This window comes from Pyricularia oryzae, chromosome 2 (genome assembly GCF_000002495.2).
Source record: "Pyricularia oryzae 70-15 chromosome 2, whole genome shotgun sequence".
Classification (NCBI taxonomy): domain Eukaryota; kingdom Fungi; phylum Ascomycota; class Sordariomycetes; order Magnaporthales; family Pyriculariaceae; genus Pyricularia; species Pyricularia oryzae.
The window spans coordinates 6,763,659-6,778,894 of record NC_017850.1 but is presented as its reverse complement, the minus strand read 5'-3'; the positions used below and the strand labels follow the sequence as shown (position 1 = coordinate 6,778,894).

Here is a 15,236-nt window from a genome sequence, read left to right as displayed (position 1 = left end):
CGGAGTTATCCTTGGGATCACGGGTGGCTATTGGCAATTATCCAGGCCCCGGTTATCTCTGCTATAAGGAAGAAGAAAACAAGCATGCGGAGTCGAAGAAGGCGAGCCCAGGAGGGCTGACAGCCCCAGACCAAATTGGCAATCTGAGGCTTCTGAAATCGACAGTGATCTATTGGAAAACTTCTTTCCGATTCCCCAAGTCAGAACTGCCCAAATTATACTACTCTATATGCGGACAATCAAACAAGGGAAGCTGATGGCCGGGCTTATCACTCGGTTTGATGAGGATGAAGGCAAGTATTCGAAAGAGTGCTCAGCGGGTGAATTTGTTGAAGTTGCCAAGCAAGAGGATCAAGAATCTGATAGTCAGACGTCTTCATGGATGCTTTGCGAGCCAGCGAGCTTTCTACACCACCCACATTTATTCCACTCTTCACAGTGTATCTTAGAAGTTTGGCTCGTGCCTTCTGTTTGGGACAGGGGCTGGCTGCAGAGCGAATGAGCCGTTGCTAATCAGCAAGCATACAGTGCATGCAGCACCTAAGTTACCTACCTGAGGAGGTAAGGTGAGTACCTTCCCTGAGTTGTTTCTTGTCTATGCGCCTATTGAGCCGAAGGCAGGTGTACTTACATCGCCGGCCGTGATATATTTCACGCGCGGCTAGGGGTTATTGACAGGGCCTAAGAGCTAACGGGAGAGAAAATTGCTTGCGTGGTAGGACAAGTTCGCTATAGAATAGAACGGCAGCCCGTAACGAGAAAGCCCCCACCCCAGTCCAACCCAAGCAAAATATCATCGTTGACTGAGACTCTTATGCAAAAGTAGAAAAGCTGACTGAGGTCATCCATACAGAGATAAGAATGATGATGGCAACAAAAATGCTGATCCGGCCCAGGCTCGAACTGAGGACCTTGAGTGAACACAGTGTACTACACAGATTGTTAGACTCATGTGATAAACCAACTACACCACCGGACCATCTAGATTGTTGGACAAACCTCGCACAGTACGATCCCATAGTCGGAAAAGCAAGGGAGTCGCGACTAGTCTAATTGCTGTATCTGGAAGGACTGGTAAGAAAACGTCACCGGCCACCTTAAAATCGGAAGAAGGAAACTGAGATACTGCCATGAACTGTTTTGACCCGAGCTGCCAAGAGTTTTGTACAGACTCCGATGGACGTGTAAGTAGTCAACAGTATCTGCGGTGACAACAGCCTCACGAGTATATGTAGTGAGGTTGGAAGTTGCCAGTCATGCTTCACCAATAACTACCTAGGTAGGTAGGTACCTAAGGTAAGTACCTACATAAACAGACATATGGCATGAGTTTATATGGGCCATCCAGGAATCTCTGGGTGGAGGACACATGAGCTTTCTGTAGTTACCAAAGCAAGATTTACATTTTCTTTCGGGGAAGAGTTCCTAACATTGAACCTGGACTGGCCAACTCAACGATAACTAAGGTAGGTATTTACTGGTACCCAAATAGTGTGCCATCCATTCATCAAGGCTTGGCTTCAAGATGAACATACTACATATGAGCCCGGCAAACCTATGTACAAATGGGCAGAAAGGTTCTCGTAAAGTTTTTGACTGCTTTATGGCAGCCTGTCCGAAAATGACACGAAGATGACGAAATGGACAAGACCAGTTGACCAGCTTGCTCCCCTTGGATGCTGTAAAAAATTTCTCGATGCATCGTTCTTTCCACTTGCGTCGCTCAGTAAGACCGTGCGAGGTAAGGGCATGGTCCCTTAGAAGTCTATACATTGCTCCTCCAAAGCTCGAATTCGTACAGTGCTGCCCCTTCGAGTCGATCCGTCCTGGGGTGGGAGCCCGCATGGTCCTCGCGGCTCGGGTATAAGTACCGGACTAACATTACTCCTCGATTCTGATTGGTTGTTGGATTCGCTGCTAACACTATATCATATTCAGGTGTGCAAGGCGGCCAGGCGGCGCCGCAATGCGGCCGCCAAGAAGGATGAGAAGGAGGATGAGAGCGAGGAGATGGCGGAGAGGTGGGCAGCAGCAGCAGCAGCAGCAGCAGCAGCAGCTAATGGCTGGCATGGAGCGACTGGCCAGTTTGCTCCAGCCGCAGCAGCCGCAGCCGCAGCCGCAGCAGGCGCTGTCCGCTGTCGCGGTGCCGGATGTCGCTCGCCTCTTCCCCAAAACTGATGATTCGCTGCCCCGCCCGTAACTTTTTTTTTTTTTGCTTTTGCTTTCGCTTTTTAGTGAGTACATATTTCCAATGCCTCCGCCATCACCACCTGCACCTTCCCGGTTCCTACTTTCCAAGCGACCGGGAACCGATGAAGGCGGGTCAGCAGCGCCTTCACAGACGCAGCCCCGCCAGTTCATTGCGACTCCCCGCTTCACAGCACCATCGACCACGCAGCCACAGTCGCAATGCACCACTCCGATTGTTCCAGGCAGCAGGCGCCCATTCGTGTCATCTTCCATCAAAGACGCGAAACATCCTGCTGACGATATTGATATTCTCGACAGCTCTCAATTGCTTGAAGACGACGACGGTGACACAATTGTCGAGCAGCCATCGAAGTCTCTGAAGAGGGCCAGTCTCAGAAAACACGACAGCATCGTTGCAAACTCACCATCGCCATCGCCAGACATCAGTTCAAGTCACGCAGTTTTTGGAGGAAACCAGCACAGCTATGATACACATCTCCCAGCGCCGAAACGGCGTCGTATCACAGTTTCGCCCGCGTCTATTGAGCACGTGAGCAGCTCATCACGGGAACTTTCAGACGCCGAGAACCAGCAGTATGAGGATGACGAGACGTCACACATTCTTGAGAGCGAGCAAGATGAAATTCCCCATTCTGGACTCTCCTCATCTTCTCACTATTACGAAGATCAAGGCCCCAGAGACAGCCTACGCAAAGAACATGCCAAAAATGACGGCAGTATTGAGCCCATACAAGACAGCGCGGCCTCGGAAGACATTCAAGTGTTCCAACATTCACACCAGCAGCGAAACACAGCGCCATACCAGCCTCCCAAGTTTCAAGAAGCGCCCCGTTTCGTCGCAACAGAACCCTCACAGCAGCGGCAGTTCTTTCTCCCGGATGCGTTTTCACCACAGCGTCGTGGTGCCAGATATATCGCTGGCGGCCTAGCATCCGAGGTCCGCGACTGGCTGTTCCAGGTCAAAAGCAACGGACCCGAGACGCACTACGATCACTACTCTACTCAACCTCTTATCACCACTTCTACAGCCGAATACATAGCTGTTGAAGTCTCAGCCGGGCCCGGCATTCAAATGCTGATAGGAAAGCCCACATGGTCCACAGAGGCCTGTACATCATCTCAAAACAATGGAGAAGACACAGACCAGACGCACCATATTGTCAAACTCATTCTAGCTGGGGATGGCCGTATTTCTGGGCTTGCAGGAAAAAACGTAGTCACACAGGATGCCGTTGTTGTCGTTCACCCGCCGACATGGGAAATAAACCTGCAAGATCAGGGCACTTGGACCATGGTCTGCGACTGGAGCATCGCCGACGACATTACATCGGGGCTACCCCAGGCCCGTCGTTGACCACAAAACTGACTACATAACTTTGAGCGTTGACTTGACAACTGATTTTGAAACTTTATGCGTTGATACAGCCAAGTACGGGGTTGTTCTCCACGAGAAAGCATCGTCTTGACATATGAATGATGATTCACGCGTGATACCGTCTTGCACGAGGAAAAAGAAGTAGCTAGCGACCCCTTAGGTAACATAGTTTAGCTAGCTTATAGCCGCACGAGACTTACATTGAGAATACCTTCGGCCTGGCTGAGATCATTCAGCACCTCCTTGGTGATCTCTCCATCAACTCCAAGTATCATGAGCGCTTCGTTCTCATGTTCACCAACACGGTCCCGATTACTACTGACTTGCTCTTTCTGCTGGTCGTGTAGAGCAAGACCTGCCACCTGCATGAAGCGGATGTTGATAGAGTGCCTGCCCAGGACGCTACCGACGTTGCCAATCTTTCCAGGCTCGTCGTAGTTGTGCAAGATGAGCATCATACCCTCAGGGGTGAAGTTGGCATTGAAGCGGCCCAGTCTGCTGATGTAGACATTCTGCCCACTAACATATCCCTCAATCACATGCTGATCTTCATCACCGGCGCCACTAACTCGGAGGGTAACAAGACTGGCATATGCCTGGTCACTGGACTCTCGCGTGTGCGTCTCGTTCACCGCGATCCCCTTGTCCTTGGCAATGAGCATGGCGTTGACGATATTCACGTCCTGGCCGCCCGAGTCACTGATACTAGACACCAAGCCTTTGACCAGAGCCGCAAAGAGAGGGCGTGTGTTTGAGACGGACGCCAGCTCGCCTTGGTAGTTGAGCTCAAAACGTCGACTACCCGTCGTGCGGCCTTTAGATCCGGCGAAATGCTGCGTGTAGAGTCCTCCCATTCTTTCGACGAGGCGTACAAACAGTTGCAGCTTGCGGTATTCCTCTGGCAGGATAAGGGGTGCGTTTACTGCAGCTGTGGGGAGCCCGCCTCGCAATATCTCCAGCACCTGCGCGCATACATCAAGCGAAACGTTCTCTTGGGCTTCGACAGTCGATGCTCCGAGATGCGGCGTTGCTACAACCTTTGGGTGCGCCGCCAGTCTTGCCGCAGAGGACTCGGGCTCCGGAGGTTCCGATGTAAAGACGTCAATGCCAGCTCCCGCGATCCAGCCTTCGTCCAGCGCGCGGATCAGCGCATCCTCGTTATAAACTCCTCCCCTGGCCACATTGAGCACTCGCGATGTCGGCTTCATCTTCTGGAACTCTGCCTCTCCAAGTAGATTGAGTGTGCTGGCGAGCAACGGGGTGTGGATGGTCAAAAAGTCGACGGCTGGCAACAACTCCTCCAGTGAACTGACCAACTTGACCTGCGCCTGCTTGGCAAGGTCCTCACTCGCGTACGGATCCAGGGCTATGACCTTCATTCCCAGGCCCGTAGCCATGCGCGCCACCCTGATGCCCACCTTTCCCAGCCCGATAACACCGAGAGTCTTGCGACCAACCTCAACACCGACAAGCTTGCTGCGCTCCCACTTGCGTTGTTTGAGGGTACTGTCAGCCCTGCCTACGTGGCGAGCCGTAGCGAGAAGCAGCGCGACAGTATGCTCAGCCGCAGCGACAATGTTTCCCGCAGGCGAGTTTACGACGATGATGCCTTGCTTGGTGGCAGCGTCGACGTTGATGTTGTCAACGCCCACGCCGGCCCTGGCAACCACGCGCAGCTTTGCGGCTGCAGAAAGCACCTGAGCTGTCACCTTGGTCTCGGAGCGGACGATCAGGCCGTGGTAGTTTGGGATGATCTCAACAAGCTCCTCGGCCGAGAGCCCTTGTCTTTTATCGACATCGTAAAGGCCGGTGAGCATGGCCAGGCCATCAGGTGAGACCTTTTCCGGGACCAGAATTCGGGGCCGATCCCCGTTGATGGTTGGAGAGGCGGGGGCTGAGTCCACTATTGCCGAGGGTGCCATGGCTGTTGTGCAAAGTGGTTGCTATTTGTAACTGGAATATGTATTTACTAAAGACGCTTTTTTAGATCAGGTCTTTCTCTTTTCTATGATCGATGTATTCCAAGACGAGGCCGAGAATGATCCTGACCTGTACTGTCTACAGCTGTGTCTACGCAAGATCAGGGTCTGCGTTTGGCGAAGCGTTGAGTTCAGATCAGTTCGGGGGAACCTTAAGTAGCAGCAATGCGGCGGCCCGGTGCGGCCAAGGTACAAAGTCAATTTGTTTTGGTTGCCTTGGTACCAAGCAGCACGTCGTGTAATCCCGCTCGCCAACGGCAATAAAACAACGACCCCCCCCCCCCCCCCAAGGACCCCATGGACGATCATCCCATCCAGTCAAGGGAGCTGATAATCACTCCGAGATGCTAATGGCATCGCCTAATACGAACAAGAGGAGAGGGGGGACCATTCATCCATCTATCTACCTCTGATCCCCGCCGAAACTGGAAAAAAGGGAGTAACTACGGAAAGTGTGGTGGTGTTGCATATACAAGTTGTGTGCGTGTGGGTATCTTACTTTCTTGTAACGTCTCCCTTTGGTTTTTTCCCCGATCTTTGGAGCTTTCAGCAGTCTTTTTTCAGAGCAAAACTGTCCCATCCAACGATTATTAAAGAACAAATGGAACGGAACGGTCGGGGCCCCATGCACAACGGTAATGGTGTCGTCCTACTGCAACACATACCCCTAATCTTTTTCTTGTGCTATTCCCCAAAATTCAAGTCTCCCCCACGCTCAGCTCCCACGATATAGGCCCGGCTAATGCGAGTCTTTTTTAGGTCGGCAGGCGACTCTTGCATACTTTTTGGCTCGCGCGGCGTCTGTCCCCCGTTCCCCGCTCGTGCCGGCTGCTGCTCCTGCTGTTACCCCCGGGACTTTGCAGCCCATTTATCCCCATGGGGAGACGGCCGTCTTTTTGGTTTTTTTGGGGGTTGCATCGAGCTTTTGTCCTCCAGTTGGCGGCCTTGAAACTTGCTTCGCTCTAGGACCATGCGAGCGCTTCCTTGTCATTTGTCTCGATTGGGGCATTGGTCAGCTTTGCTGGTCTAGAACTAGGGCGGTGCGAAATCTATTTGCATATTTTGCAAAAGCAAAGAGTTTTCGATTGTTGGACGTTGGGTTTGACGAATTCATAATACTGAATAATGTTTAATGATTGCTTTACTCGTCTCAGTTCTAGAGCTGTTCTCGCCCCCAATGATACCCATAAGCGAATACCCCAACGACTTTGATCCAATGGTAAACGAAGGTCTTGCTTTATACCAAAACATACCATATCCGAGACAAAATAAACAACAACCAAACCCACACTTAAGCATTGTTCTTGATATGCCAAACTACTAGTAAAAACATGATAAAAGACAAGACAAGCAACAAAAACATCGACACATTCTTGTGTAGGCATACCGTATACTCTGCCATACCTTAAACTCCAATCTTCCCATGTCCGTTCCCATGTCCCATAAGTTCCCACCCTTGTATGCATACCGTATACTGTGTCATACCATGAACTCGTGACAAAAGATTTTCGTTGTTAACCAAGGACCGCCCACCGCCTGGCAGGGTCCCTTAAATCCCTTCCATGACCGCATCCCAGATGTTGCTTGCAATAGCACAGCAAAAAAACGGGGACACGGTGAGGAAAAGCAAAATGAACAGAATTAAGTATATAATGAAACGGACAGAAAAGAAATCAAGGAAAAGAGAAACCCGTAAGCGCCATGCCATGCTGATCTTTCGTGTTCGTCTCCCAAAAATTGTTGCCTGGTATCGTTCAAAAGTTGATGTCAAGAATGCTGAGGTGTTGGAAGAACAGGGTATCATCGTGTACGTCGAAAACAAAAGACGAGTAGCGCCCCGTGTATTTCGTCCTGTTCATAAGGCTTGTCGAACCAGGTCTCCATCCAAGTATCCTGCCTCGAATGTTGCATCAGGAAGAAGTAAAAACTGACGAATAAGTCAAGACGCGTATCGGGTTGTGTGGTATGGTTTGTTGTAGCGGTTGACTGGTTTGTGTAAACCAGGACTTGTGGCAATAACGCCTGACTATGGCGGACGCCAGACCAAAGTCCGCGGTATCAATGACCGTGGATGTGAATTATAGGACTCGAGATCATCTCAAGGTGCCTTCTGCTCATCTTTCTCTTTTTCAGCATCGGATCCGCTAGCCTCGTTGCTTGCAATCTGGTCTTTCTCAAAGAACCAGCCTCCCCTTTCCCAGCAGCCGGGTTCATAAAGACAGTCGTTCCTCACAGCGGAATCGCCAATGCCAGTAAGCAGAGTTTCCAAACGTTTAAAGTCGATGGGCTTTAGAATCCAGCCGTCGAAACCTGCCTCGACGTAGGTCGACTTTTTAGACTCCAACAGCGAAGCCGAAACGGCTATAATCGGAATTGTCCTTCCAGATGTGGTAGATTCGCCCTCGGGCTTTTTCTCCTCCTCGAGTTCAAAGGCACGAATCATCTTGGTGCTATCCAGACCATCGACGATCGGCATCTACAGTAGAGATTGTGAATTAGTTTTGAAGTGGGTACGCACTAAAGATCACCGGCTTGCAACACTCACCTGCATATCCATCAAAATCACATCAAAGGAGCTGGGTAACTCCTTGTATACAGATGCACAATCAGCGCCGTTGACCGTGTGAGAAACAACATGGCCAGCCTTCTCCAGTCGTTTTCTCAACAACTTCATGTTGATGGGGTCATCTTCAGCGCAGAGGACCCGCAGGGGCGCTTGGTATTCCGATGGAGCCGCAGTACTGACCGAATGCGCATCAGAACTCCTGGGTGGCTTTGCGCCGTCGTCTGGCAGTTCGAAGAGCACGCCAGACGTCTGACTCTGGTGTGGTCGTTGGGGACGATCGTGAAGTTCGTCGTCGTCGGCAATCCTGACAGGCTTCATTGGCATCTTTGCATCTGTCACATATTGCATCCCCACTGGAGCGCCTGCTGATGTGCTCATAGCGCCTTCCGTACGGTGAGCCGAGGAACGACCCAGACTATCTGACCTCCTCGTTGCCGTCGGACTGACCGATGCTCTTCGGCTATGGGAGCTGGGCCCTGCCTGGTAATAGGCACCCTTTGAATTCCGACGCTCAAGACCGATGCGTTGCGAGTCTGGCTCGCCAAACTCAAGAGGGAGCTGGATTGCGTCGATCAAACGGTCCGCATCGCTGATGTTGCTCTTGGCACTACCTTTGCTCCTCACGCTGGTTCTGCTCCTTAGACTAGTCTTGCTGTTGACACTGTTGCGACTATTGATGCTAGCCGCGTCCTCAAGGCTCCTCTTTGGCGACGGCCCCTGGAAGAGATCAGTCTCGTTGACAACAGGCCCGCCATCAATCAGTGTGACTTCTCCTTCGAGACGGCCAGTTCCCGAGAGTGACACGGTATTCGAGTCTGTAACCGAATGCACTGCCACACTGCTCCCATCCTGCGACATTGGTGAGTCGTCCGTCGGCATATCAAAAGGGAACTGCATGACGAATCTGGAGCCTTTGCCGACTTCCGACTTGAGACGCAGCTGTCCATTCATGTTTCGCACGATCCTGCCCACGACTGCTATGCCGAGACCGAGAGTTCTAGGCGACTGCGTCTCGTTGGATTCGGTCGTGTCTGGACCGGTTGGGTCCAACGGCTGAGTATCATCGATGCTGACCTGCTCAAGGTCACGGAAGAGCGCGTCTAGTTGAGCGTTTGACATGCCTGAGCCCGTGTCCTGAACCGCAATCTCGACCTTGACCTTGTGCTGCTCGACATCCACCTCGACGACGTAAAACTCGATCTTGACAAAGCCTTGCGATGTGTGTTGGACAGCGTTGGCCGTAACATTGGCGACGGCCTGCCTGACCTTGCGTTGGTCGCCATATACCGCCCTTGGCAGACCTGGATGCTCAATGACCTCGTAGCCAATGCCTTTGCGCTTGGCATCCGAGGTGAATGACTCCGTCGCCTCATGGATGCAGGCTGGAAGGTCGAATATCTCATCTTTGATGAGCTCCTGGCCTTCTTCTGCCTTGGTGAGGTCGAGCAGATCGTTGATGACGTAGATGAGGGATTTTGAGGCAGAATGTGATTTGGATAGGTTGTCCCTGGTCTCTTGGTCAAGAGACCCTTCTAGAGCAATTTCTAGGTAGTTGATGATGGCGTTCAAGGGCGTCCTGACTTCGTGGGCAGAATTGGCGAGAAGCAGCTTTGTGAGCTTGCTGCTCTGAAGGGCAGCCTCTTTTTGCCTCCAGACCTCGATGAATTTACCTGAATCGGGTTAGCGACATGCTTGTCAATTTTTGCGCGCCTGATGCAGCCATCCAGTCCAACCACCGCAACCAGGTACTTACCGTATACTAGGCAGAGAACGGCCGCCGTTTCGACCTGTTCCTCGGACCAATCTCTGCATTTGCCCACCACCGTTTCGTGCCACACCTTGAAACTCTTCCTCGGCTCTAGATAATGTTGTGTACCTTCCTGGACAACCTTTTCGTACGGATTGCCTGCCCATTTCACTTGCCGGACCTGACCCTGGCGGAAAAACACGATAAAATCGTTCCCGCCGACGCTGAGCGGGACATACAGAACACCGGCGATCATTTGAAAGCCTGGAGCGTACCTGAGGTCCGCAAAGTCCACGGTCAGGTCTTGACTCGTCAGCACCGACGTGAACTTCTTCATGCGCAGGTACTCGAGTAGAACTAGAATCTCCTGTGTCGATTCGGGTTTTCCTAGGATCTTGGTCTCGCCCCTAATCGAGACTGCTCCAAAGTCGGCATCAAACAGCTTCAAGAGATCATCGGACGATGCTACAATGTATCCCGACGGGTTCTTGTCGGTTGGCACCGTATTGATAAGCTTCCTGGCTTGAAGCCTAGATGCATATGATAGTCTCTCAATGTTTCTAGAGGCCGTGTCTCCCACGAGGCGACACATCTTCCTGATGGGAAACGAGACTCGCATTCCTCTCGGCCCATATGAGTGACAGGCTATCAGGCCCCATAGCTCATCAAACGCCTTGATAGATATCGACATGGACGAGCGCACAGCCATGTTGTTCAGATATTTGAGATGAATCGGGGACATGGCCCTGAGGTAAGAATGGGTCAGGTCCAAGGGCTTGTCTAGATCTTCGGTTGACCGGCATACAAGGCGCGCCGTTGGTTGATCCCGGTCGTATAGCAGACGGACCTTGTTGATCTTGTATAGGTCGCGAGCCTGTTTCGGGATATCAGATGCAGGGAAGTGGAGACCTTTGTAAAGATCCCTCGTCTGGGCCGTGTCGACGAGCTCTGTGACCACTCGGCCATTGAACTCGGAGTCAAACTGGTATATCATGACACGGTGGAAGCCGGTCAACTCGGACACAATACCGACCAGAATTTTGAGAAATTTCTCTAGGTTGTCGGCAGTTGCGAGCTGCTCTTGTACTTGCGACATGATATCAAAAATCTGCATGGCGCCGGCCTCACCCCTTCGCTTACGAGCACTGCGCAAAACTCTGATGGGCTTGCTCAAAACCTCAGTGCTCTCCATGAGCTCCTCCGCGGTGGGGTTCGCCTGCAACGTGTCTGTAGGTATTTCAGGAGTGACCTCGCCCGGTGGCCTCAAAGGGTTCGCCTCGTCGTCATCCAGCTCGAATTCGCACACAACCATTTCGGGACGGGCCGGGTTGATATGCATGGCGCACCAGATCTTGACGGGCTTTATCCTCGTGTTTTGATCTGCTTTTGGTAGGCGAATGGAAATGCTGAACACTTCGGGTCCGTTGGCTTCGGGGTTCGCTTCCTCGTCCCTGATAAAGTCCATATGGTCCTGCATGTTCTCGGCCTGCTCGTCGCTGAGAATGTCAAAGAAGTTTTCCAGGCTAAACAGCCGTTGGGGAGAATATCCCAATATGTGCTTCGTGTTCTCACTCGCGTAGCGCACCAAGTGACAACCGTTCTCGTCCTCGGCGAGGGCGACCAGCGCTCCGAAGCCCTGAACTGCACCAGGTGCATGAATAGGTTCATCCTCGCATCGTTGAAGTTTTCCAGACCTTCCCGTAATTACAGCATGGCCCTCTGCCGTCACCACGTGCTCGAACCTCATATTCGTCAAGCGTTCATCTATCGGCTCGTCGGCGGCCACCGATTGTCCGTCGTTGGGCTCACTAGTGTTTGCTACCGCCGGAATGGATGGCGGCCTTCCACCTTCATCAGACGATGAATCATCGTCCAGGGAAATTGGTATTGGCTCAACAAAGGTAGTATGGCGACTGAAATCCCCATGGATGCTCACGACAGATCCAGTGCCGGTATTCTGCCTCTGTCTCCCCCCTGGCTCAACTCGGCCGACACGTTCGCTGGGAGATGTCACAGTGGAAGAGCTGGGCTCCTCACTTGCAGGGCCTGGACGCCTGACAGGACCTGCAAGGTCCATAAACGACCTTAGAGCTCCTCTAGGTGACTGCGGGGTGTCTTCATGACTGTGACGTTGCGGGAAATAATCCGATTGCTCTCCTGAGTGACCCGAGTTATCGACGGTTAGCACCGATCGTATAGGAAATACTCGGTCGTCTCCATAGGCGTGACCAAGTTGCCTGTCCGAGTTTGAACTCCATGATGATATGCTAGGAGTGCCGTTCCCTGCGGTTCCAGAAATAGCTGTAGCGAATGGGTCGATTTGCGTCGGCGTCGGACTGCTGATCAGAGACATTCCCGCGGTCTCGGTGGAGTTTGTAGGGGACGGCACGCCTGAAAGTATATCCGGGGTGCTTCTGCGACTCTCCGGCTGGGAATATATGTCCGGGCATTGTTGCACCTCCGCTGCGGGGGTCGCATCGCCCGCGGCGGGCTCGTGACCCAGGTCCATATGGGGACAAGCCAGGTACTAATAGGTGACTTGTCGATCGGCGTAGTGTCGAGGAAGCAGATGTAGTCGTAGCGAAACGCAAATATAGTGAAGGGATTCGAAGCGGTTGATTTGTGTGCGACGACCGAAAAACGATCGATCGACCAGCCCGTATGCGATCTATAGTCTATAGGACGTTTGTGGGGATCGAGTCGGTAGAAAGGAGGGGCTCGGCGATAGCAAGGTGGGAGCTAAGTCTAGTTCTAGAATGCGTCGCCAGGCGGGTTCGGAGTCTTGGGTTGCTGTCCTGTGCTGTGCTATGCTATGCGTGCGATGCGTGCGATGCGTGCGATGCGTGCGGTATTGCAGCGGTGCGGTACGGGTACAATGCAGTGGCGGTAATGGAGAGGGCGCCGCTTTGCCTTCTCTATGGCTGCTGTTGCCCAGTCGCAGTCGAGGGAGAAGATTTGGGGGGTTTGGTAGCCCCGCCAGGTGGTACTGTACTGTATGCGCCGATCACTTACTTGCCCGAGACAGGAAGTGAGCTGCGTAGGCAGCCAGGCGAGCAGATTGGGAAACAAGCACTCGGATCGGCGAAGTGGCAAAACATAGCGGGTTGCGTTGTCTACCCTATGCTGTATACATTACCGTGGACCGGGGGTTAGGAGACGGTAGGTGGGAGGCGGGAGGCGGTCGGCGGTCAGAAAAGAGGGCCTGGTAGGGCTAGACCGAGGGCGAAAAAAAAATTAGGAATGAAGAAATCAACCATAAAAATACGAAATGCGACTCTGAGCTTGACGTTGTCTGCAGGGCTCCAATGTCGGTGGACTCTACGGGGCGGTTAACTGGGTAGGTGCAGGTGATTTTTGTCGAGATGAAAGGATATTCCTGCTTTTCTGACCAGGTAGGTAGGTAGTGAGTGGATAGAGGTTGTGTACTCCGTAGTGGCGCAATTGTGGTTGGGTGGTGACGGGTGCAGGTTGTCGAGCAAATCAAATCGAGTGAGTGAATGAGCTTTGGATTAGTCTGCTGGTTGTTGTCCCCCGCGTCCTTGATGGCAAATTCAATGGCAATTTGACTGAGCGTGCCAAGTGCCAAGTGCGCTGCCCGTTAAGTGCAAGGTGATTCGTGGGTGGTCTTTTTTCGAAGCTAGCTATAGTAGCATAGAAGCCCAGCAGATTTCCCGGCAAGCAAAGCAGTCATTCCAGACAGTCACGGGTCCTTTTTTTTTATGATTTGTTTTTCGTCCTAGGTATTTCCTCCGCCATGCCTGTCTCAACTGTAAATGTGCTCTTGGTATATTCCAGACCAAGCACGGAGGTACGATCTTGACAACCTGGACTGGTATCCGTTAATCCAGGGTTTTCAGACTACGGGAGTCTTTCCCGAAGTGGCACGTTGAAGAGCCCCATTCGATGGTTTCTTTTCCACCGCCCACCCGTCCTCGTCCTGCCTGGCTTGGGCGGCTGTCTTTTTTTTTTTTTTTTTTTTTTCTTTTTTTCTTTTTTTTTTCTCAGCTATTTTCACCCTGGTGGTAATTACAATACGACGACGTATTATGGATGTTGACGGCAGGGTCCTCAGCGTGGTTGGGGTTAAACCCGACAGCGCCATGTTGGGGGGTTGAACCCTGTACAGCCCTGTGTCAGCCCGAGGTTTTGGTCTCTCCAATATCATAAGGGCTCGAAACACCGCTAGCTACCTAGTCAAGGGTGGTCTAGGTAACACACACGCAAGTGCTACCACTAGTTCTAGTTCTCTCTCGGGCAGGATGGAAGACGATGCAGACGCAGGATGTTGCCTACCTAGGTAGGTAGGTAGGTAGGTAGGTACCTACTTACTTTACCGTTATACACACATGTAGTTATTTTACCCTTCGATGATCCTTTTGGAGCTTGGGGCAAGCCAAACGGAGAGAAACCGGAGACGTTGATTGACAAAGGAATCTAGACTGTGGTCCGTCGTTCTTGCCCCTGTGGATCGCTAGTCCAGGGATCGTCCTCAGTCGGTCAGGTTACAGTTGAGATCAAACTCTGCTGGATTGGATGAAATGGGGACACACCGGTGACAATGCTCCGTCAAGGTTGATAAAAGTATGTTTTCTTTTGCTGAGCATGATGACCTATCAATGCATATTGTAAACCATGAGGGTTTTTTTTTTTTTTTTTTTTTTTTTCAGATATTTTAATCATCGAGGTTATCATAGTACAGCTTGACACCTACTATGTAGGTACTGAGCCTACCCACCTTGCCACGTCTGACCCAATGTATTCATGCATGCTGTGAAGTGGACCAAGCTTGTCGCATCAAATATAGCCGGCCGGCAAATAAAGCCTACGGCAGGCAGAGGAGGCTATTCAATCACGCACATACACACACCACAGGGCTGATTTGGTCTTAATTGTCTTTTTCCCTTGTCTTTCTATGCACTTCGTACAGTGGTGGTACAAGAAGTAAGATACGCCGCCTCTGCAGAAATGGCGGCGACAGAAGCAATTAATGGGCTCACCTATGCTGTGCACTCGTGCCATTTTTTCTTACTTCGTACGTCCCAATGTCTGCGATTGAGTTTGTTTTTCTGTTGGGCTGTAATGAAATAACAGGTTCGGGGACATTACGCGTCATCTACCGAGTATGATATCCTGTAATCCAGTATTAAGCCAGCTGATTAATGACGGGATGGCAAAGATTTATCGCCACTCGGGCTTCCCTTTACCGTACTGATTGTGCGACAGCCGTCCTGTTATCATCCTCTACAGTCTACGCAAGCTTGGACACCCCAAGTTCACGAGCTATTTTGTCAAACAGTGGGCGAGTGGACCTTGCGCAAAAAGCCCCCCACTGTTTATCTACCTATCTCATTTTGATTT

The 15,236-nt window shown here is 51.7% G+C and overlaps 3 protein-coding genes and 1 non-coding gene across 4 annotated transcripts; 1 reads left to right on the top strand and 3 right to left on the bottom strand.

The window, feature by feature from the left end:
* Positions 1-883: 883 nt before the first annotated feature.
* On the bottom strand, positions 884-979 carry MGG_20033. Its single transcript has one exon. It is a non-coding gene; the product is annotated as a tRNA-Val (tRNA).
* A 717-nt stretch (positions 980-1,696) lies between these two features.
* Positions 1,697-3,565, top strand: MGG_07208 (uncharacterized protein; the record flags this gene model as incomplete). Its single annotated transcript, XM_003715372.1, has 3 exons — positions 1,697-1,741; positions 1,939-2,021; positions 2,236-3,565. 3 exons carry the CDS (start codon positions 1,697-1,699, stop codon positions 3,563-3,565), a joined length of 1,458 nt encoding a protein of 485 aa, XP_003715420.1.
* A 200-nt stretch (positions 3,566-3,765) lies between these two features.
* On the bottom strand, positions 3,766-5,508 carry MGG_07207 (phosphoglycerate dehydrogenase; the record flags this gene model as incomplete). The annotated part of the gene is made up of 1 exon (XM_003715371.1): positions 3,766-5,508. One exon carries the CDS (start codon positions 5,506-5,508, stop codon positions 3,766-3,768), a length of 1,743 nt encoding a protein of 580 aa, XP_003715419.1.
* A 1,068-nt stretch (positions 5,509-6,576) lies between these two features.
* MGG_12377 (phytochrome-1) lies at positions 6,577-12,723 on the bottom strand. The gene is made up of 3 exons (XM_003715370.1): positions 9,885-12,723; positions 8,111-9,801; positions 6,577-8,041 (listed from the first exon to the last, which is right to left on the bottom strand). The coding sequence occupies exons 1-3, from the start codon at positions 12,385-12,387 to the stop codon at positions 7,664-7,666; spliced, it is 4,572 nt and encodes a 1,523-aa protein (XP_003715418.1). The 5' UTR covers positions 12,388-12,723; the 3' UTR covers positions 6,577-7,663.
* Between the last annotated feature and the right edge of the window lie 2,513 nt (positions 12,724-15,236).

Excerpts from the sequence above, each read along its gene's own strand:
- MGG_12377 (XM_003715370.1), bottom strand. The coding sequence starts at position 12,387 with ATGGACCTGGGTCACGAGCCCGCCGCGGGCGATGCGACCCCCGCAGCG. Across the intron at positions 9,802-9,884 it reads CGTTCTCTGCCTAGTATACG|GTAAATTCATCGAGGTCTGG; the intron begins GTAAGTACCTGG and ends AACCCGATTCAG. Across the intron at positions 8,042-8,110 it reads TGATTTTGATGGATATGCAG|ATGCCGATCGTCGATGGTCT; the intron begins GTGAGTGTTGCA and ends TCTCTACTGTAG.